This window comes from Embiotoca jacksoni, unplaced genomic scaffold, assembly GCF_022577435.1.
Source record: "Embiotoca jacksoni isolate LCO1_2020_lvr unplaced genomic scaffold, fEmbJac1.0.p SCAF_15, whole genome shotgun sequence".
NCBI lineage: Eukaryota > Metazoa > Chordata > Actinopteri > Embiotocidae > Embiotoca > Embiotoca jacksoni.
The window spans coordinates 481,621-498,892 of NW_027185285.1; the positions used below are offsets into that span (position 1 = coordinate 481,621).

The window sequence follows — 17,272 nt, forward strand, 5'->3', positions numbered from 1 at the left end:
GGTAAGCGGCTCTGTAAGCCTGCCAAGTGAGGAGCTGGTTTGGGTATGCATAAAGCCAATCCAGCACACACACACACACACAAAGAGGCACAAAAACACACACACACACACACACACACACACACACGTGCGAGGGCGTGCGCACACACACACAGCCAGTCTGCATGGACCTTGCGAGCTTCCACCTTTGCCAATCTACGGTTTATGATCCTTGTCTGCCTGTCAGCTCCTTCATAAAGAGATCAAGCGGTGAAGGAATCAACATCTAAATAAGACGGGACGCACTTCACGTCACGCTCCGACCGGCTCGCAGTCACATATTTGACCGCATTTAGGAAAATATTCATGTTATCGACTTGTGTTTTATAAATTAATATTAAACTAGAAATATCTGCAATCGTGTAAATATGTAAAGTCAATGCTGCTTTAGCATCTATTTCTGTTATGCAACAACACTGACTGCCATGATGGTAGGCAGATTACTGTGTCTTTGAAAAGAGGGAAAAAGGCAGCAGAGTGAAAGGACAAATATGATGGTGATATTCCAAAAATCGGAAGAAAAAACTTTGCTCTTAATTAATCGAAAATCATTTTGGATTCTTCAAAGGGGTTAAACAGATACTAAAACACACACTTCAAAATGTCTAGGTTTGTAAATCCTTTCCAACTTTAAGATGTAAGAGGTGTATAATTTTCTTGGTTATTTGGATTTATTTTCAGATTATGTATCATAAATGCTTTTAAATCAGTTCCACTTGTTTTTTTTTTTTTGTTTTTTTTAAATCTATACCATGATCCGAGTCTTATTGTGTATATTGAGATTAATTAAATGAAAGATGACAACTGTCCTGGTTTGATATGTTTTTTTTGTGTCAAAATAACCTGTTGAAGGAAAATCAGCGACTCGGATAATAAGAGTTATGGAACAAACACGGACAGCTCGGGGTGTCACCCGGCCCACACTGCAGTCCTCCACTCTGATTGGAGTCTTCGTGGAGAACCGCCTTGTGTGGACTTCCTGCAGCCCGAGCTGGAGTTAATGCCTACCATCTAGTGGCCGCTTCACACAGAAACATCCAGAAACTGCAGGAGAGACAGTTCAGCTGGTCGATAACTTCCTTTAATAAACTGAACCAAGAAAAACACATGTTACAAAATGTTTCTTTTTACAGACACATGAAACCATTTTCTTCTCCCTTTCCTCTTCCAAAGCACAAAACGGAAACAGAACAGTTGACCATTACGTTGTTTGTTTTTTTAAGCGTTAATTTTCTTTAGGTAGAAAATAACCGCACCAAAATAAAAAAAAAAAAAAAGGAAAAGAAAAGAAGCTAAGGTCGGCAGGGAGGCGAGAGGCGGACGTACCAGACGAGGGGTTTCAGAGCCCACCAGGAAAAAAGCTGGAAGAGTCGGTGCTTGTGTTCGTGTGTTTCTAACTTTCTATTTCTACGAGCAGAATATCATGTGTATTATGGTGTATTATGGAGCAGTCCGTCTTAATGGGTTGGTTTGATCCGTATTTGAGGCAGGAACATGAGCACTTACAGGCTTAAGCTTGTTACGACACAAAGGTTTGCTTCAGGTGGGTTTGATGACAGGCAGCTAAACAGCTTTTGCGCAAAGTTAAAAAAGAAAAGAAAAGAAAAAAAAGTCCTGCAGGTGCCATCGAAAGCAGAAACCTAACCCACACTTCCCCACGAGGCCGAGATCATTCAGGGGTCGCTGGGGTCACGATGGAGGCACAAGGCTGAAAGGAGGGTAGTAAGCTAGCAGGTCAGGTTCAAAAGCAAAGTCAAGGTCTTCCAGTGTTCGTTGCCTCAAATCTACGTTGGCACGAGACCTCAGCTTCAATTCATCTTCCATCACACTGTGCAGGTGGAGGACAATGACTTCATTCTCTGAAATGCTGATAATCTTGTTAGGACTGGGCACTGCAGTGGACATGACAATCATTCGTTTTTACGGGGGGGAAAAAGAAAAGAGGAGATCACAGCTCCTTTCAGAGCTGAGCGTCAGCTGCATCGCAATCCATGTGGAAGCTACTCTTCATTCAAGTCCAGACCCTTCAGTTTGGAGGAAAGCGCAAAGATTCGCAGGTGTTTAGTGTCCCTAACTGGACGGCTTAAAGTTAAGACCAACCCCAGGTCACAATACTGCCACCGAAACAACACGACGGCTTGTTCAGAGCGCAGACGTGTTTCATGACCGCACCTGAAAAAAAAAACTCTCAAATCTCTTTCATTCAGACATTCATTTTTTTTTTTTTTTTTTTTCAAAAATCTGATTCAACTTTGACTACCTGCTCATGGTCCAGTGAGTCAAACTCTGTAGGTGTCCCTCTGCTTTCTCCGTCTGCCTTTCCCTTCAGGGCCGGGATTGCCGGAGCTGTCCCACGATACCCGGGTTTATCTCACCTGGGGACTGAGGGTCAGCGGGCAGCTCCATGGGAAAAGCGGAGGTCCTGGTCCTTGGGGAACTGCGCCGCAGTGGCAGAAGCAGCAGTCACCAGTCCCGCTGGGGCCTCAGCAGCAGCCGGAGGTTTAGGCGGAGAGTCTGCGACCCAGGGCGGAGGAGGCTCTCCGCGGGCCGGAGCGTCCACCGCCGGAGAAGGGTCTTTGCTGCGCTGAGAGGCCCCAGCTTCCAGGTCCTGCTGGGAGATGAGCTGCAGCAGGGCGGCTGCCACGGCGGGGCTGATGTCCTGGCTGGGCTGCGTCTCCGACCGGGCCTGCTGGGCGTTTCCAAGGAGAGCTGACGGAGGCTGCTGCTGCTGCGGCGGCGGCCCGGGTGGAGAGGGTGGACGCTGCTCACCAGACGGAGGCACCTGCTTGGCCCCAAGCTGCTTCCTTTTTGACACGGCACCATCTGAAGGGGCCAAACAGGACAAAGCAAAATAGGTTAGGCATCGGGACATGGTGTATTTATAGTCAACATGACGACCAGCTTTACATAAAACTTTCATGTCTTTTGCTGCACCTGACTCGCGGTGAAGACGCCCGACATCAAGTTACACAATGCCGATACTCCTACCTTCACCACAAGCGGGAGGGCGAAGTGCATCTCCACATCAACTACAGATCACTACCATTACATAACATCCATCAGCTGACTTTATGACCCTCCAGCCACTGTAGATATAGGACAGCAAATGCTAACAATATTTTAAGACTTTAAAACCGTTATATGGCCTATGAAAAGATTTAATCATGCACTTATTTGGGTATTTATCCATTTTCCGGTAACTAGTCATCAGTGTTTTGATGTTTATTAAACATGAAGAAACATGTTTTTCACTGAAAAGCTGATGCAAAACTTCTGAAGCTAAAAATTAATTTATGTATGCACAACAGATGCAGACCCCCCTCCTCCCCTCTACCTCCCCCCCCCCCCCCCCCGCCCTCTCCTCCCCCTCAAACAACCACCTGAAATCAAAGGACAAATGTGGGGAACTGGGTGAGAAAACATTAGAAAGGGCATGTACAGCTGGATGAGCAGAAAGGGTGACTTATGTAGGAGAATTCTAAGTATCATAAAGTGGAGGAAAAGATGTCCTTTTTTTTCTCCTTTTTAGTACTGCAGTGTAAGGTGGACCAAGGCTGAGAGAGATTCAGAGGCCTTGAAAGGTGAAATAACCAGGACCGTTACCATTCCAGTGTCAGCAGCAGAGTCAACAGTTTTATTCAACTTGCTAGTCACATTTTTAACTAAATATCTGACCCAGATTGAACAGTTAACAAAAAGAAACAAAAGGAAAAAAAAAAAAAAAAAAAAAAAAAAAAAATGTGTGACAAACCAAAGTTAAAAGAAACACATGCAGGTGAGATCTAAAGATTCAAAACATTTATTTCCACTTGATAATTTATTAGACTTTCTTCATAAAAAGGCTGACATTACAGACTGTTTTAAAGCAACATCGCCGTCGGCGACCGATCCGTGACACCTGCTTGATAATGAAAAATGAAGTGAGGAAGAAAAAACACGTGTGGAAAATGGGACAGATAGAGAAGAAAACTATGAGAAAGGAACGAGGAAGACGAGGGAGAAACGTGGGGACAATACAGTGTGAACCTTTCTTTTTTTTTTTCTTTTTTTTTTTCCTCAAATGAATAACACTACACTTCCTTGTGGTTTATTGAGCACACCAGTGACGCACCAGTGAGGTCCATGTGCACCAAACCTTTTACCTGGTCACCAGGGTCGCGTGGCAGCAAATGCTCGAGACATTTCGCCAGGTTTCTCCGTTGCATTTTTCACTATTAGGGGAGGATGTGTCGCTGGTATGTGGGGGGTCGGAGGAGGGGCGACTGTACGAAAGATCTAATAGCACAATTCATTTGTATAATCGGTCATTTTGTAGTTTTCCTAACATGTAATTAATCTGATAGAGTATATAGGAATCTTAAGTACTAAACTCGCTCAGCTCCTGTTTGTTATCCTCCCTGCTCTCCACATCCTTATGATTCCCACCTGACCCTGGTACCTCCATCTTCCCACCTTCTATAGACTAAACCCAGACTTGCCCTTGCGATCAGTAGTCGAAGCGGACGAACCGCGCGTAAGTGCCTCCTCTGATTGCACGCCATTGCTTTCATCGCCCTGCTCCTCGCTTTGTGGCTTTATGATGTGGCCCAGAAGGAGAGCCAGCAGGTTGGCTTGGTCTTCCTGGCTGAGCGGCGGGTCTCCAGATGTCGGCGAGGGCTCCTGGGGTTCGGGAGGCGGCTCTGGGGGCTGAGGCCTGGTGGCAGACGGGGCCTGGTCCTCTAGAGCCCCCTGGTGGTCGGTGGCCTCGTTGAGGGCGGACAGCAACTGGCTGAGAGTGTCAGGAGTGGACAGGTTGAGGACCTGGGCCACCTGAGGCAGGCTGAGGTCCCCCTGTCCCTGGAGGAGGTTCAGCAGCACCGCCAGCTCCGTCTGATTCAGCTGATCTGCAGCTGCTCCCAGGCCTGATCACACACAGTTTTAAAGTTCAAAAACTGTTTTTAAAAAGACATTGTCTAATTGGATTATCCTTTCCTCAGTGTTACACAAATACACAAAAAAATGTTGGGCTTTGCACTTGCAGAATACTTAAACATCTAATATAAAGCATGCGTAAAGTAAATATACTTCTGTGTTTCCTAATGTTACCTGACAACTCACTCTCTAAATTGGCTGTGGAGGGCGGTTTTCCAGGGGGAGGCGGAGGAGCTGCGGTCGGGCTGCTTTGCGGTCGACTGTTCTCTCCGCTCGAGGTCCCTGTCGCTTCTTTTCGGGGCACTTTGGGCACAGGCACATCCTCGGGCTGCCCGCTCTGACGCGCACGCCTTCTCTTCTTGCTCCACAGCTCGTGGCAGTCCTGATGGTGAGGGAGACTGGACACAGAGAGGGCGGAAAATTAAACTGATCGAACAAAACCGAAGTAAGAATAAGAGACACGAGCAGCATATGTACTTTCCGATACTATACAGGTTAATAACAGTCTGAATGTTATTTTTAATGAGCTACTGACTCTGGTGGCGGCATCTTGCTGGGCTCCACGTCACACAGGAAGTCACTGAAGAGAGCTTGCTCCGACGTGCAGCGGCGTGCGGGGTCGAGGGTCAGCATTCGGTCCAGCAGGTCCAGGGCGGGAGAAGGTAAGCTGTGCAGGAAAGACGAGACATATTTTACCTCTCGATGCAGACTAAAGGTCGATCTACTTCAAGGAAGTGCAGCATGACTACGTACACGGCAAACTCCTCCCGTAGCCGCCGTCTGTACTGCTTCTTGGGTTTCATGGTGTTGAAGAGGGGAAGTTTGATGACATCGGGCCAAACTGCGGGACAGGGACTCCCACACAGACGACTGAGGGAAAGGAAAAAGATTAAAGCGTTAGAGGCTAAGAAATTAAAGGTGTTGAGGTTTCAGCGGGAATTATTGGGGAAGGGTGGCCCACCTGATGAGCTCCAGCTGCAGGAGTTCCTGGTTGGCCTGGAAGATGGGCTTCTTGGTGAAGAGCTCTCCAAGAATACACCTGAACGCAGCAAACCAGTAGGTAGATTAAGTACGAATATTTCACTACCAGGATGTTACGATGTGTAGTGAAGCAAGTTTAAAATGATTTTAAACACAACTTTAATGTGCTACAATCTCAGTCAGATCTCAGTGAACTGGGATGAACACATCCTTCTGTTTTAGAACGAGGGAAACAGTATTCACAGGAAGATTTTCATTAGATTCGATTTCAGATTTTAATTATACAGAAAGTAGGTTCAAATCTGCACATGATTCCACAGAAGAATGTAAAAGCTCAATGGAAATTTATATGTGAAGAATCAGAATTAACATTTGCTGCTAAGATTTTTTTTTTATATATATATACATACTGCTAAAGAAGCTAATTCTTTATATAAAATAGACTTGAAATGCCATGAACAAGTCAAATTTGGCAACGCAGCACGCGGGTAAAGAGAGAATCAACCATCTCATGCCTGGCTGAGCTGACTTTGCCTCTTGGTCCCCATAGCAGCTCAGGTTTAAAGAAGAAACAGATTCGGTGTGCCGTAAACATTCAGCCCTCTCAAAATGTTGCCAACACATTTGCTTACATTGCAGAAAAAATACTTTCAGTACATCTGTTGATTATTTATTTAATTCTGCCGTCAAGTTTCATATCGTTAAAAAAATATCCCGAAGCGTATCGACTCTCGTATTTACTTTGGCACGGTGTATCACAGTGGGTGGAAACCGTTCACCTTCTCAGAGGACAGTAAGTAAGGAAAACGTAATTGTGCTTTATGAAGCACTTTTTGAAAAACAGACAATGCAGCGTTTTCTCCGTAATTAGTTAAAGCAACTGGACACATCGAACCCCAACAAAACCTTGGTACAAATCAACATGTATTTATGTATATGGAATTTATTGTTAAATTGTTAATCAACTGGCAATCAATACAGACACTTGAAGGCTGTATAACGGCACGTTTGTGGGGCCTACACCAAATGAGAGCGGTTATAGGTTGGAGAAGGACTTATCAGAAGTATTAAAGGACAGAGACCGTTTTAGACTCACCCACAACTCCAAACATCAATGGCCGGAGAATACCTCTCCTCTCCCAGCAGAAGTTCCGGGGGCCGGTACCATAGTGTGATTACTTTATTAGTGTATGGCCGACTGGGGGTGGGGGGAACGACACAAGACAGTGACAGTCAGTATACATTCCTACTGCTTCCCCGGCCCCAAGTGCCCAAACACAAACATTTCAGATGGAAATTCAGCTGAAAAAACTGGACAATTGCTGTGACACAGCTCCACCTGGTGGAGAGTCAGTGCAACAACAGGTGGAAAGAGAAAAAAATAAAATAAATCAAAGCTCAGGTTTAATTACAGTTTCAATAATCATAAAACCATTTTATTGTACATTTAAATCAGATCACTACACACACCAGCAATTTATACATATATATATACACACACACACACACACACACACACACACACACACACACACAACAACAACACTTGTGTCTTACCTTTCTTCTGAATTATATAGACGAGCCAAACCAAAGTCAGCCAGTTTGATCTGACCTCTGCACAAAGAAACACAGGTAGCAAACATTTTAGATTAGAAGCGACGGCACCAACCACGAGAAGACAGGCTCTGAAAATAACCACTGACCACCGAGCCACAGCATCTAACCCGGAAACATAAAGTACAACTCAAGAAAACATCTGCGCTGGCCCGAAAAGCTGATATCAGTACGAGTTCACCAATACTGTAGCTGATACTGTCAAATGCACACTGCTGTCTGAAAAGATAAAAGACAAACATAATTTGGTCAAACTCTGCAGTAAAGCAGTGCAAATGTTCCAAATGTCTGTTTTAAGTGAGTTGTGCGGTGTCGAGGCTCCGCGGCTCTAAAAGGCTCCACTACACAGCAAATCCCACATTTTGTCCTTTTTCTTTTATTAGCGTCTCAGTCTCGGCAGCTCACTTAGCTCCGTTCGGTCATGCGTCCTGTAATGGTTGCTGACCACAACTGCACCGAGCAGCCATCTATGAGAAGCTGCTGCACTCCCTTTCCTTGCCGTTATTTGATGTGCCCAATTCAATTAGGCAGCAAAGCCGTCGGCTTTCCTGCTGACGCACCTTCAACCACTTGAATTCCGAGCATCAAAAGTAGCGTTTCGTCGTTTGACTTGACGGCATTTACAGAAAGCAGCTGCATCTGAAGCCGGTGAGATGAATACTACTACTTTATAGCGGATTTATTATATTGTCAATTGGCAGAAGTGGTACAAAAATAAAACAAACGCATGAATAAAAAGCGACTAAAGCGATTCCCTTAAAAGAATTGTAACTCCAACGCAACTCAACGGGGAAAGCTCAGCTGCTGCTGCTACGAATGAACTGCGACTCTCTGCATCAAGGACCCGACAAGATTTCTCTGCTTACCTGTTGTTGAGCAGTATGTTGGAGCACTTGATGTCTCTGTGGAGGAAGTTGTTCTTGTGGCAGTAGTCCAGACCCTCCATCAGCTGGCGCATGAAGCTGCGGATGTGCTCGTGGGAGAACTGGACCAGGCCCGACTCCAGCAGCCCCATCAGGTCGTGGTCCATGTATTCAAACACCAGATAAAAAGCACCTGAAAGCAGAGGGAGGATGCATTCAGAAATCAGAAACACACAAACACACACAAAGTATGATGTGATGTAATTTTCTCAAACTTAAAAGTGTAAATCTTCACCAAGTCACACAAGGCAGAAAACTCTCGCCGTGCTGCTCTCTGTGGGTTGAAACTTTAAAGGAGTGAATCATCACATCACTGCTGCCAAAGAACCAAACCGAACGTAGTGATTATATCAGACCTCATCTTTTCTTTTCTTATATTAGTGGATGTACTAAAAGTGAACTAAATGAGGAATAAAAACTTTCATTTCTTTCGTGGCTTTTTTTCTTTGAGTGAACAGTTTAACAGCAGCTTCAAATCTTAATTTCTCATGTTGTCAAACTTTTTTTTTTTTTTTACATTAGTAATGTTTATCACAATCGGAGTAAAATGATGATGTTTCCATGAATTTGAGGAAGTCAAATTGCACAAATAGTGAACCTGCTGTCACAACAACAATGCCGTGATACAGGAGGCAGGAATACACCACAGCTACATGTAAATTTAGTCATCTGGGTTTTGGACATCAAAACAAGTTGCGTTTTTGTGAAGAAATGGCGCCCGGACTAATTTATCTGTTGGCCAAATTCATAGGAGTATTGGCCAATCACACATATGTGAGTATCCACGTATATGTTGTTCGACATGAAAAATATTCTTACAGAACATACTATAGAAAAAAAAATGCTGTTTTAAAGCACCGATTAATTTCAGCATTTAAATTTATCGATACACTGTAAAAAAAAAAAAAAATCCCGCATTTATTACATATCTTTGTCACAAGTGTTCGATAACGACATTTCTGTCGATATGCCGACTTTTTTTTTTTTTTTTTTTTTTACTTCCCAATATTGATATCAGCTCCCAAAACTTAAAACTTAAAGATATTCTCACAGGTCAGGTTTTTTTTTTTTGGTTTTTTTTGTATGATAAAGTTATGAGTTTTCCATTTCTTGCTTCCGTGGTATCATTTATTCTGTGCTTATCGCTGCGGCCCTGAGCTATGAAATGAAAAACCACACCATGGCCGCCGGGCTGTCAGACATGCTGCAGTTCTGACTCAGGCCTCATCAGAGCTGTCACAGCTGGCGTCTCAACTTTGAAAGCTGCTGCAAAACATTTTCACCGAGTACACGAGTTTGACATGTCAGAAAGTTTCAGACCAGCGGCAGCACGGGAGCAGTTTTCTGCTCCGTGGCTTTCCTATTAATTTGACCGGGACTCCCGACACTCTTACCTTTGTCCTTTTTAAAGTCGAGCGCATCCTGCTTATCGGTTACGATTTCCTTCATGTTGACGACGCTGCGGTGTTTGAGCTGCCGCAGGATCTTGATCTCTCTGATGGCTGTGATGGGGAAACCTTCCTTCTCATTGTCCAAACGCACTTTCTTCAGAGCCACCAGTTCACCTGCAGAGTTGGGAGAATACATGTATTATCAAACTGATATCTCTTTTCTTTTCTTTTTTTTATTTATTTATTATGAGAGGTAAGCGGTATAGTGACTGAAGTCCAGACAATTTCACTTACCGGTGTCTTTATCCTTGGCCTTGTACACCTGGCCGTAGGTGCCTTCCCCTATGATGCCGATTATATCGAATTTATCTACACAGCGTTTGCCCCAGTCACTCTGGGTATGTTTGCGCTCACCATAGCGCGGGCAGCAAATCCTGAAAACCGCCACACAAATAAAAAAAAAGGGGGAAAAACAGCTTAGACTTTATTTGTCATCAACAAAAGAAGGATTGTATTTTTGGGCGGGTCATATAAGAAACTGACTTTGGTCTCTTCTTGAGGGCTGTTTGGAGGAGCAGGGGAGCCTGGCGGATGGGGGACTGCGGGGGTGAGGAGTCGCCTCCTGGCAGCGTGGGCGGTAAGGGAAGATCAATGAGAGAAGGCCGACTGCGAACTTCTTTCTCCTTCCTTCTGTCGGCCCTCTGAGGAGGGGTGGACTTCTTTGGACTGACAGTTCAACATAAAAAAAAGAAACTTCAGACAAAACTGCCAACACATTTTGAAAAGTCTTTCATACAAAATTCATCCGGATGTGAACACTAATATATATATATCTGAATATAAAAACAAGACAGGTCACAGCTGTAAGTGTTCAGTTGCAGGAAGGTCAACGTGACCTTGGGAACCAAGGTCATAGGGAGAAGCAGGCTAATCTTTTGTCCTGTTTATTCCTGCAGGTTTAAACTACAGAAATAAATTATCGGTGTCACTTTTATTCAGATGTAAGCTGTTATCATTTTTGTAGTGTGGCCATTTTTTGAGTTGACCAATACCAAAAAAAAAAAAAAATTCAGAAATAATAACTTTTACTCATCACAAGTTTTCATATCTAAAATGAGGTCTTGAAATGTGTTATGATGTATATACAGTTTAACGTGACTGTCGAGTGTCTGTTGGGGACGCCTCACCTGTCCTGAGTGTTTCCTAGCAGTACGGGTGGTAAAGGCAGGGGGGGCAGAGTCGACGTCTTGTGGACTGGGGTCTGGCGGGCGGGGCTACGTGCGGGAACCGAAGCCGGTGATTTAGCCTGGGACGTAGCGGCGGTTGTAGGAGGCTGAATGTTTGTTTCTGTCTGAGGTGGCAGAGGAGGTGGCGGAGCCTGAGCGGCTGGACCGGGTGGCACCGGAGGAGAGGGCTGAGGAGGAGGAGGTGCAAGAGAGGTGGTGGACGAGGAAGGTAGAGCTGCAGCGGTCTGATCTTCACCACTGGGAACATCCTGGGGTAACAGTGCAGCTGGTGGGGGCTGAGGTTCTGCCGCCGCTGCCGTCAAGTCTCTTTCTAGCTGTAGAGCCTCAGCTTTAGCGGGTCGGGTGGACGTGGAGCCTGCAGCTTTGCGCGCCGCCGCCGGAGGAGGAGGAGGAGGAGACGCGGCGCCGCTGGCGCGGGCGGCCGCCTCGGCGGCCTGCCGCTCCTTCTTCCTGCGGGTCAACTCGGCGCCCAAGCTGGAGTTAAGAGGCAGACGGGAGGAGGGAGGAGAGCGGCTGGCTGGCCGGCTGCTGTGGGAGCTGCCCCCTGCTCCGGCTGAGGAAGTGTGCCTCTTACCGCGGGAGCGAGAAGACGAGCGACGAGAAGAAGTGTAATGAAGAGGGGAGCGGCTCCTGGAGCGGCCTGAGCGCCTGGGAAAAAAAACAACACATTTTTAAGAATAACATTAACATTTATGGGATAAGAAATAGGATAAAACATGTTGCACGCTTTTTGGAAAAGGAACAAATCTTCTGCAGCAACAACTTCCATCGCAAAATAAAATGGCCCCCGATCACATCATATTGAAAACAAAACCATGTGGGCGTCCTGCTTCGGAAAAACCAAATGTGAAACAACAGATGCTCTCAAGGCAGGACAGACTGCATCTAAAGGTTTGAAGTGGACTGAAGCGACAGACCAGACAAGTTAATTAATGACACTTATGCGGTTTTAAAAATATGTCGAGACATTTCAAGGCTCTATTATTCTGCTCGTTTTAAATTTAACTCACAATACACAATTTTCCTTCAACCAAAAATGGCAGCTAGTAATGTTGATAGGCAGGGGAACGGGTACGATATGAACTTGATTTAATACCAAAAAAAAAAATCATAACTTATAATCTATAAAAGATTTTTTAAGTGTTCTCACCACCGAGGTTTCTTTAAATTTGCCTTTAATTTCCCTTTTTCAGAAATTTGTGGTTTAAATCTACGGTATGACTTTAATTATATTGACAACTGCGTGAGTATCATATGGTGACATGAAAGTCAGACTAGACCTTCAGCGCCTGAATCTCGTCATGGTAACCAAAGCTCAGTTTACTGTCATTGTGCCCTCTAGAGATAAAACAGCTAGATGAAAACCGTCACTTCTTTGTCTTGACGATTCCTGTCATTTTCTCACCCTTTGATTTTATCTGTTGTCAGGGAAACTTTGACTACAGCTTCATCCTGACTCCTGCAGGCAGCTTCCTTTTAACAGTGAGCTAGAGTTTGGAGCACGCTGCAAGTTCAGCAGATCTGCATGACTTTAAACATTAAAAATTCAGGTTGAGCACGAACCTGTATCACAAAAATGTCAAGGTGTGTGTTGTGTCTATGCGAAAATACTACTGAAGATGGCTTGACGTGCAAATTAGTCTTTTTGTTGCGTGAAACACTCATCATGGCCTCTGATATTTTAAATTTCTGTCAACGTCATCTGAGTGTGGGTGTAAGCTATTTAACTTCTCAGAAAGTATTATGCAACAGGGTTTCAGAGAATTTAAGGGTGCCCTACAAACTATACTCACCGAGACATGGGGCTGGTGCTGGAGGACCTGCGGGTACCATAGGGGCTGATGGAGCGTCTCCTTGAATAAGGGCTGCTGTCCCTCTCGAAGCTGGAGGACCTGTGTCTGCTGCCGTACGGGCTTTCTGATCTCTGCCTGCTGCGGCGCGACATGTCCCCGTAGGGACTGGGGCTTTGCTGGCCCACCCTGCGCCTGGAGTAGGAGTCGTCCGCCTGCTGTCCATAGCCACTGCCCAGCGGACTCTCGCTGCCGGCCGCTCTCCTGGGGCTGGGGGACAGCGCCGAGCTGGTGGCCTTTCGGCGAGGGCTACCCCTGTTTGAAGACTTGCCCTTGGGGCTCGACTTGTGGCCCTTGGAGGACTTGCGGTGACTCCTGTCGGTCCGGCTCCTCTGGGAGGTGCTGTGGGTGCCCTCCCCTCGGCCCTCTCTCCTCTGCTGCCTGTCTTTGCGAGACTTCCCCGAGCGGCCGCTCTCCTTGCTGCGAGATGATGAAGTGGAGGAAGTGGTGCTGCCCACGCTGGCTGCAGGCTGGACCTGGGAGGAGAGCATCAGCTCCGCACGCTTGGCGTCCCCCTCTGGCTGGACACGGCGTTTGGATGTGGAGCCCAATAAGGCAGCCTTCTCCTTGCTCTTTCCAAAACTCCCTTTCTCGCGGTCTTTGCTGCTCTTTTTCTTTAACCCACGTTCCCCATTCCCAGGGTCTCTAACTTTATTCGGGTCCCTAGTCTTTTTCCGGGAGTGCCTTTGCCCCCTGTTCTCTCTGTTGACAACTTCTCTGACTACTTCTCTGCCCACATCCTCCCTGTCGTATTCTGGCGAGGGCTCCAGTCGGTCCCCGAGCCCCCTCTCGGAGGGCCTCGAGGACGGCGGGTCCGAGAAAGTGTCCGAGTCGGAGCTGATATCGTCGTACTCCACCAGAGGCTTCACCGCGTTGACGCCAGGAGGCGCCGTATCGCCGAGGGTAAAATCTTCGGGTCTCGGCGCCGCCGAGGACTCGCGATTATGTTTGGTCGATTTATGCCGTTTCCGTTTGGAAGAAGACATTAAAGATTTTAAATGCACCTTACTTTCTTTGCTCGTCACGTCTCCCGCGGAGGCATAGCTCGGGCCGCCCTGCGTCTGGTGCGGCACACCGCTAACGCTGGATTCCGGCTTCCTCTTGGTCCCATGGTGTCGGTCCGACCCAGGCATCCCTCACGCCGGCGTCGGGTCGGTACCTCTCGCTGCTGCGACGACTAGGCCTCGGCGATCCGGGTCCAAATTCATTCAAGGGTGCACAGCAGCTACTCCGGATATATATAAAAAACAAACAAACAAAAAAACAAACAAGTGTTACTAAAAGCAAAAAGCGGGACAAGAAAAACATACAAACTAAAAAACACACACCAGGCCGCTCGCGTCCAGTTCCTCCTCGACGCCAATTCATTCCATTTGAGGTCCTCAAAGCTCAGTTCGTCAAAAGCCGAAAAACACCCGAGGTGGTTCTCCGGAACCGCCGAGTTTGTACCTTTTTTTTTGTTGAGTTTTAGTCAGTGAATAAAAACGATCCAAACCAAATATCGGAGCATTGTTTGGTTGTCGTCTCCGTCTCAATGTAGCTAGCACACGGCTAGCTAATGCTCGGCAGCTAGCGAGAGCTGGACTCGTAGAAAAGAAGGAAAAAAAAAAAAAAAAAAAAAAAAAGTCCCTTTTGTGAAAGCTGTCCTTGTCCGGTGCCAAGTTTAGTAAAAGGTGCTTTTATTCCACAAAATTACGTTTTTTTTTAGTTTCAGAAACAAGCGAATGCCTTCATTAGAAGACGCTCGTTTCTCGAACAAAATGAAAACTTGACCCGGTCGGTACTGTTTACATGTTCCCTTTAATGTAAAGTTTTATCCCCTATAAATTCAATATTGATAAGAAATCATAGTATTTTCGTGTGCAGTAGATGTTCCAGTTTATTATCAATGGCTCTGGAAATCAACCAGGCCTATATTTAGGGCGATGCTGGTGGATTTAATATTATCCACAGCCCTATCTGAAGGAGACTACAAACGCCATTGTGGCTCCTGTGACTAGCAGCTTCTGCGCACCGCTGAATGAACCGGAAGCCGGAGCGGCGTCAATCTTAAATGTAGCCTGGCAACTTCCTATCACGGCGCAGGACCCGCCCACCGTAGTCATGGTGGCGCGACGGCGACGTAAAATGATGACATCTCTTTACCGGTTTTACGCAAGTAAAGAGGATTTGTTTATATACTAACAAGTGTCACCCGATTTTTTTTTTTTTTTTTTTTTTTTTTTTTTTCCCCAGATGACATGAAGACAGCCGAGCACATCATAGGTCTCGTTTTAAAGTAATTACGGTGGGTTTTAAATTATAAACAGGAAGCAGGAAACGGGAACAGGTGAAAGCGGGATTTGCAGCAGGCAAAAAGCAACTGCCTCAGAAATAATTATATTCGTGTCAACTTGCTTTCTGCTAATAAAATAGTACTTTTGTTGGAAAATAGCCACCACTAAAACACAATATCAACTGACGTTATAAGGGCTTCACAGTAGGTCCTGCTTTACAACCTAAAGTTAAGGTCAAAGCATTATTAAGACAACTTTATTTGATTGCAAATCCTTAAATTAATGTATTTAATCAAATGACTTCACAGCAAATCCGGGGTCAGGTCATATTAAAGCAGAAGATGTTTCCGTTGCAAAGTGAGTGGCAGGAATTCAGGGTTAATAAAGGATAGAAGTTTTGACTTCATGTCTGAGCTACTCCAGGTCTTTCCGTTGTCTGAGACAGATCAGCATCCACTACAACACCAGGCATTAGAAAATGAAGCCTTCATCATTCAAACAAGGTAAAACAAGGATCACTTTTTGGAATAAACTGCAGCTCCCATGAAAGAAATAGTGCAGCAGTGCAGGTCCTACTTGGTTATATCCTGCAAAGTCCTAAAGTTTTTTTTTTGTTGTTTTTTTTAATTCCCCTGCAGGGACCATGTGCCTTGGGATCTTACAGCAAATTAATTCAGCCATGTACAGGTTACATTTTGATATTGCAAAAAGGACACAAGTCTGGTATTACTAAAAAGTCAAAATTAATATACCAGAAATTAAAATTTAAAACATAAAATACACATTTTTATTCTGATGGAGTTCCAAGTTGTTGTCATAAAAAAAAAAAAAAAAAAAAAAAAAAAAAAAAAATGTCAATATTCAATGTGGTGGATTTTCTGGTTCCCAAAGAAGAAAGTGTCTTTTAGACTTTTGCTATCCCACAATAACTCTTATACCTGCAGGTGTATGGATATTCTACACATAGAGTGTATCATCATTTATACAGGTGACTGTGTGATAAACTGTGATCACACAAAAATGTGGTCAGATTTGCATTTATGATTTTTTTTTTTAATTTTTTTTTTTTTAGTCTTCAGCTATGCTGTGATATGTGGTGGACTGACTATACGGGAGGCTGAGTCCATATATATGTCACTACACTAATATTAAAACATGCATTATTCAAACAAGGACATAACACAAGAGCTAGCAGAAGAAAAAAAAACTGTGGTGGGTGTTCAAAGCTAAATTTCCATCAGAATATTCACACCCATAAACACAGGAATGCTCAGCAAATCTTAACCTCATGATTTCAGAGCACAAAGGCGCTTCATAAAGTGGCCGAGGTTTCAGGTTAATATATGCAGTGCTAAACCAGTCCAACTTTAGTTTAAGTCATGTGAGTCAAGGTCCCACATCCTTCCTTCATACTTGACTTGTCTAAGCCTCATTATTAAAATAAATAAATAAATAAATAAAAAAATCTAATTTTAATATACAGTGTGTAGCCCTGTAATACGTTCATCACACTCTATTTATTACGCATTAGAAAAGTAAAGAACATATTCATTTTGATTAAAAAAAAAAAAAAAAAAAACACTCCAGCGGACATTGAACTGTTGTCAGGCGTGCGTTCCCAGTCCGATTACGCAGAACGACGAGCAAGGCGTCCTGGATGCTGATTGGATCCGCTGTCGACATGGGGCGTGGCTAAAATAGAAACTAGGAAGTGGCGTTTCCTACTGCAATAACAAAGTTGTAATGTATGTTGTCAGATAGTAAAGGTGATAGAATGGAGTTAATACGTATTTAAATGGATTATGTGCCATAAAAAAAAAGGCCAAACCCACAGCCCATGTGGTGTATATAATACAAGTTGGCCAACACATCACTGACACGGCCTCTGATGCACTTCAGATATGTATTAATGTAATGGGGAAGCACGAACTATACATCTGTTCTTTACATAGTGTAAGTGGGCTCATTTTTTTTTATTATTTTCCCTTGGGTGAGATCAAACCTTTTATTTAAAAAATAAAAAAAAAGAAAGAAAAAGAA

General features: G+C 44.7%; 1 protein-coding gene across 4 annotated transcripts; it reads right to left on the reverse strand.

Annotated features, from left to right (window-relative positions):
• Positions 1–1,102: 1,102 nt before the first annotated feature.
• cdk12 (cyclin dependent kinase 12) lies at positions 1,103–15,041 on the reverse strand. Of its 4 annotated transcripts, none has more exons than XM_069148629.1 (15): positions 14,285–15,041; positions 12,900–14,181; positions 11,047–11,754; positions 10,403–10,585; positions 10,154–10,293; positions 9,863–10,033; positions 8,412–8,601; positions 7,489–7,545; positions 7,028–7,129; positions 5,912–5,989; positions 5,704–5,820; positions 5,486–5,617; positions 5,125–5,348; positions 4,548–4,940; positions 1,103–2,862 (listed from the first exon to the last, which is right to left on the reverse strand). In XM_069148629.1, the coding sequence occupies exons 2-15, from the start codon at positions 14,087–14,089 to the stop codon at positions 2,429–2,431; spliced, it is 4,119 nt and encodes a 1,372-aa protein (XP_069004730.1). In that variant the 5' UTR covers positions 14,090–14,181; positions 14,285–15,041; the 3' UTR covers positions 1,103–2,428. The 4 variants fall into 4 exon arrangements, with proteins under 4 accessions (XP_069004730.1, XP_069004727.1, XP_069004729.1 ...); XM_069148626.1 differs by having other exon boundaries at positions 4,518–4,940; XM_069148628.1 differs by having other exon boundaries at positions 4,518–4,940; positions 5,137–5,348; positions 14,285–15,040.
• Between the last annotated feature and the right edge of the window lie 2,231 nt (positions 15,042–17,272).

Excerpts from the sequence above, each read along its gene's own strand:
- cdk12 (XM_069148626.1), bottom strand. The coding sequence starts at position 14,089 with ATGCCTGGGTCGGACCGACACCATGGGACCAAGAGGAAGCCGGAATCC. Across the intron at positions 10,294-10,402 it reads GCCCTCAAGAAGAGACCAAA|GATTTGCTGCCCGCGCTATG; the intron begins GTCAGTTTCTTA and ends GGCGGTTTTCAG. Across the intron at positions 5,349-5,485 it reads AGCAAGATGCCGCCACCAGA|TCTCCCTCACCATCAGGACT; the intron begins GTCAGTAGCTCA and ends CTCTGTGTCCAG.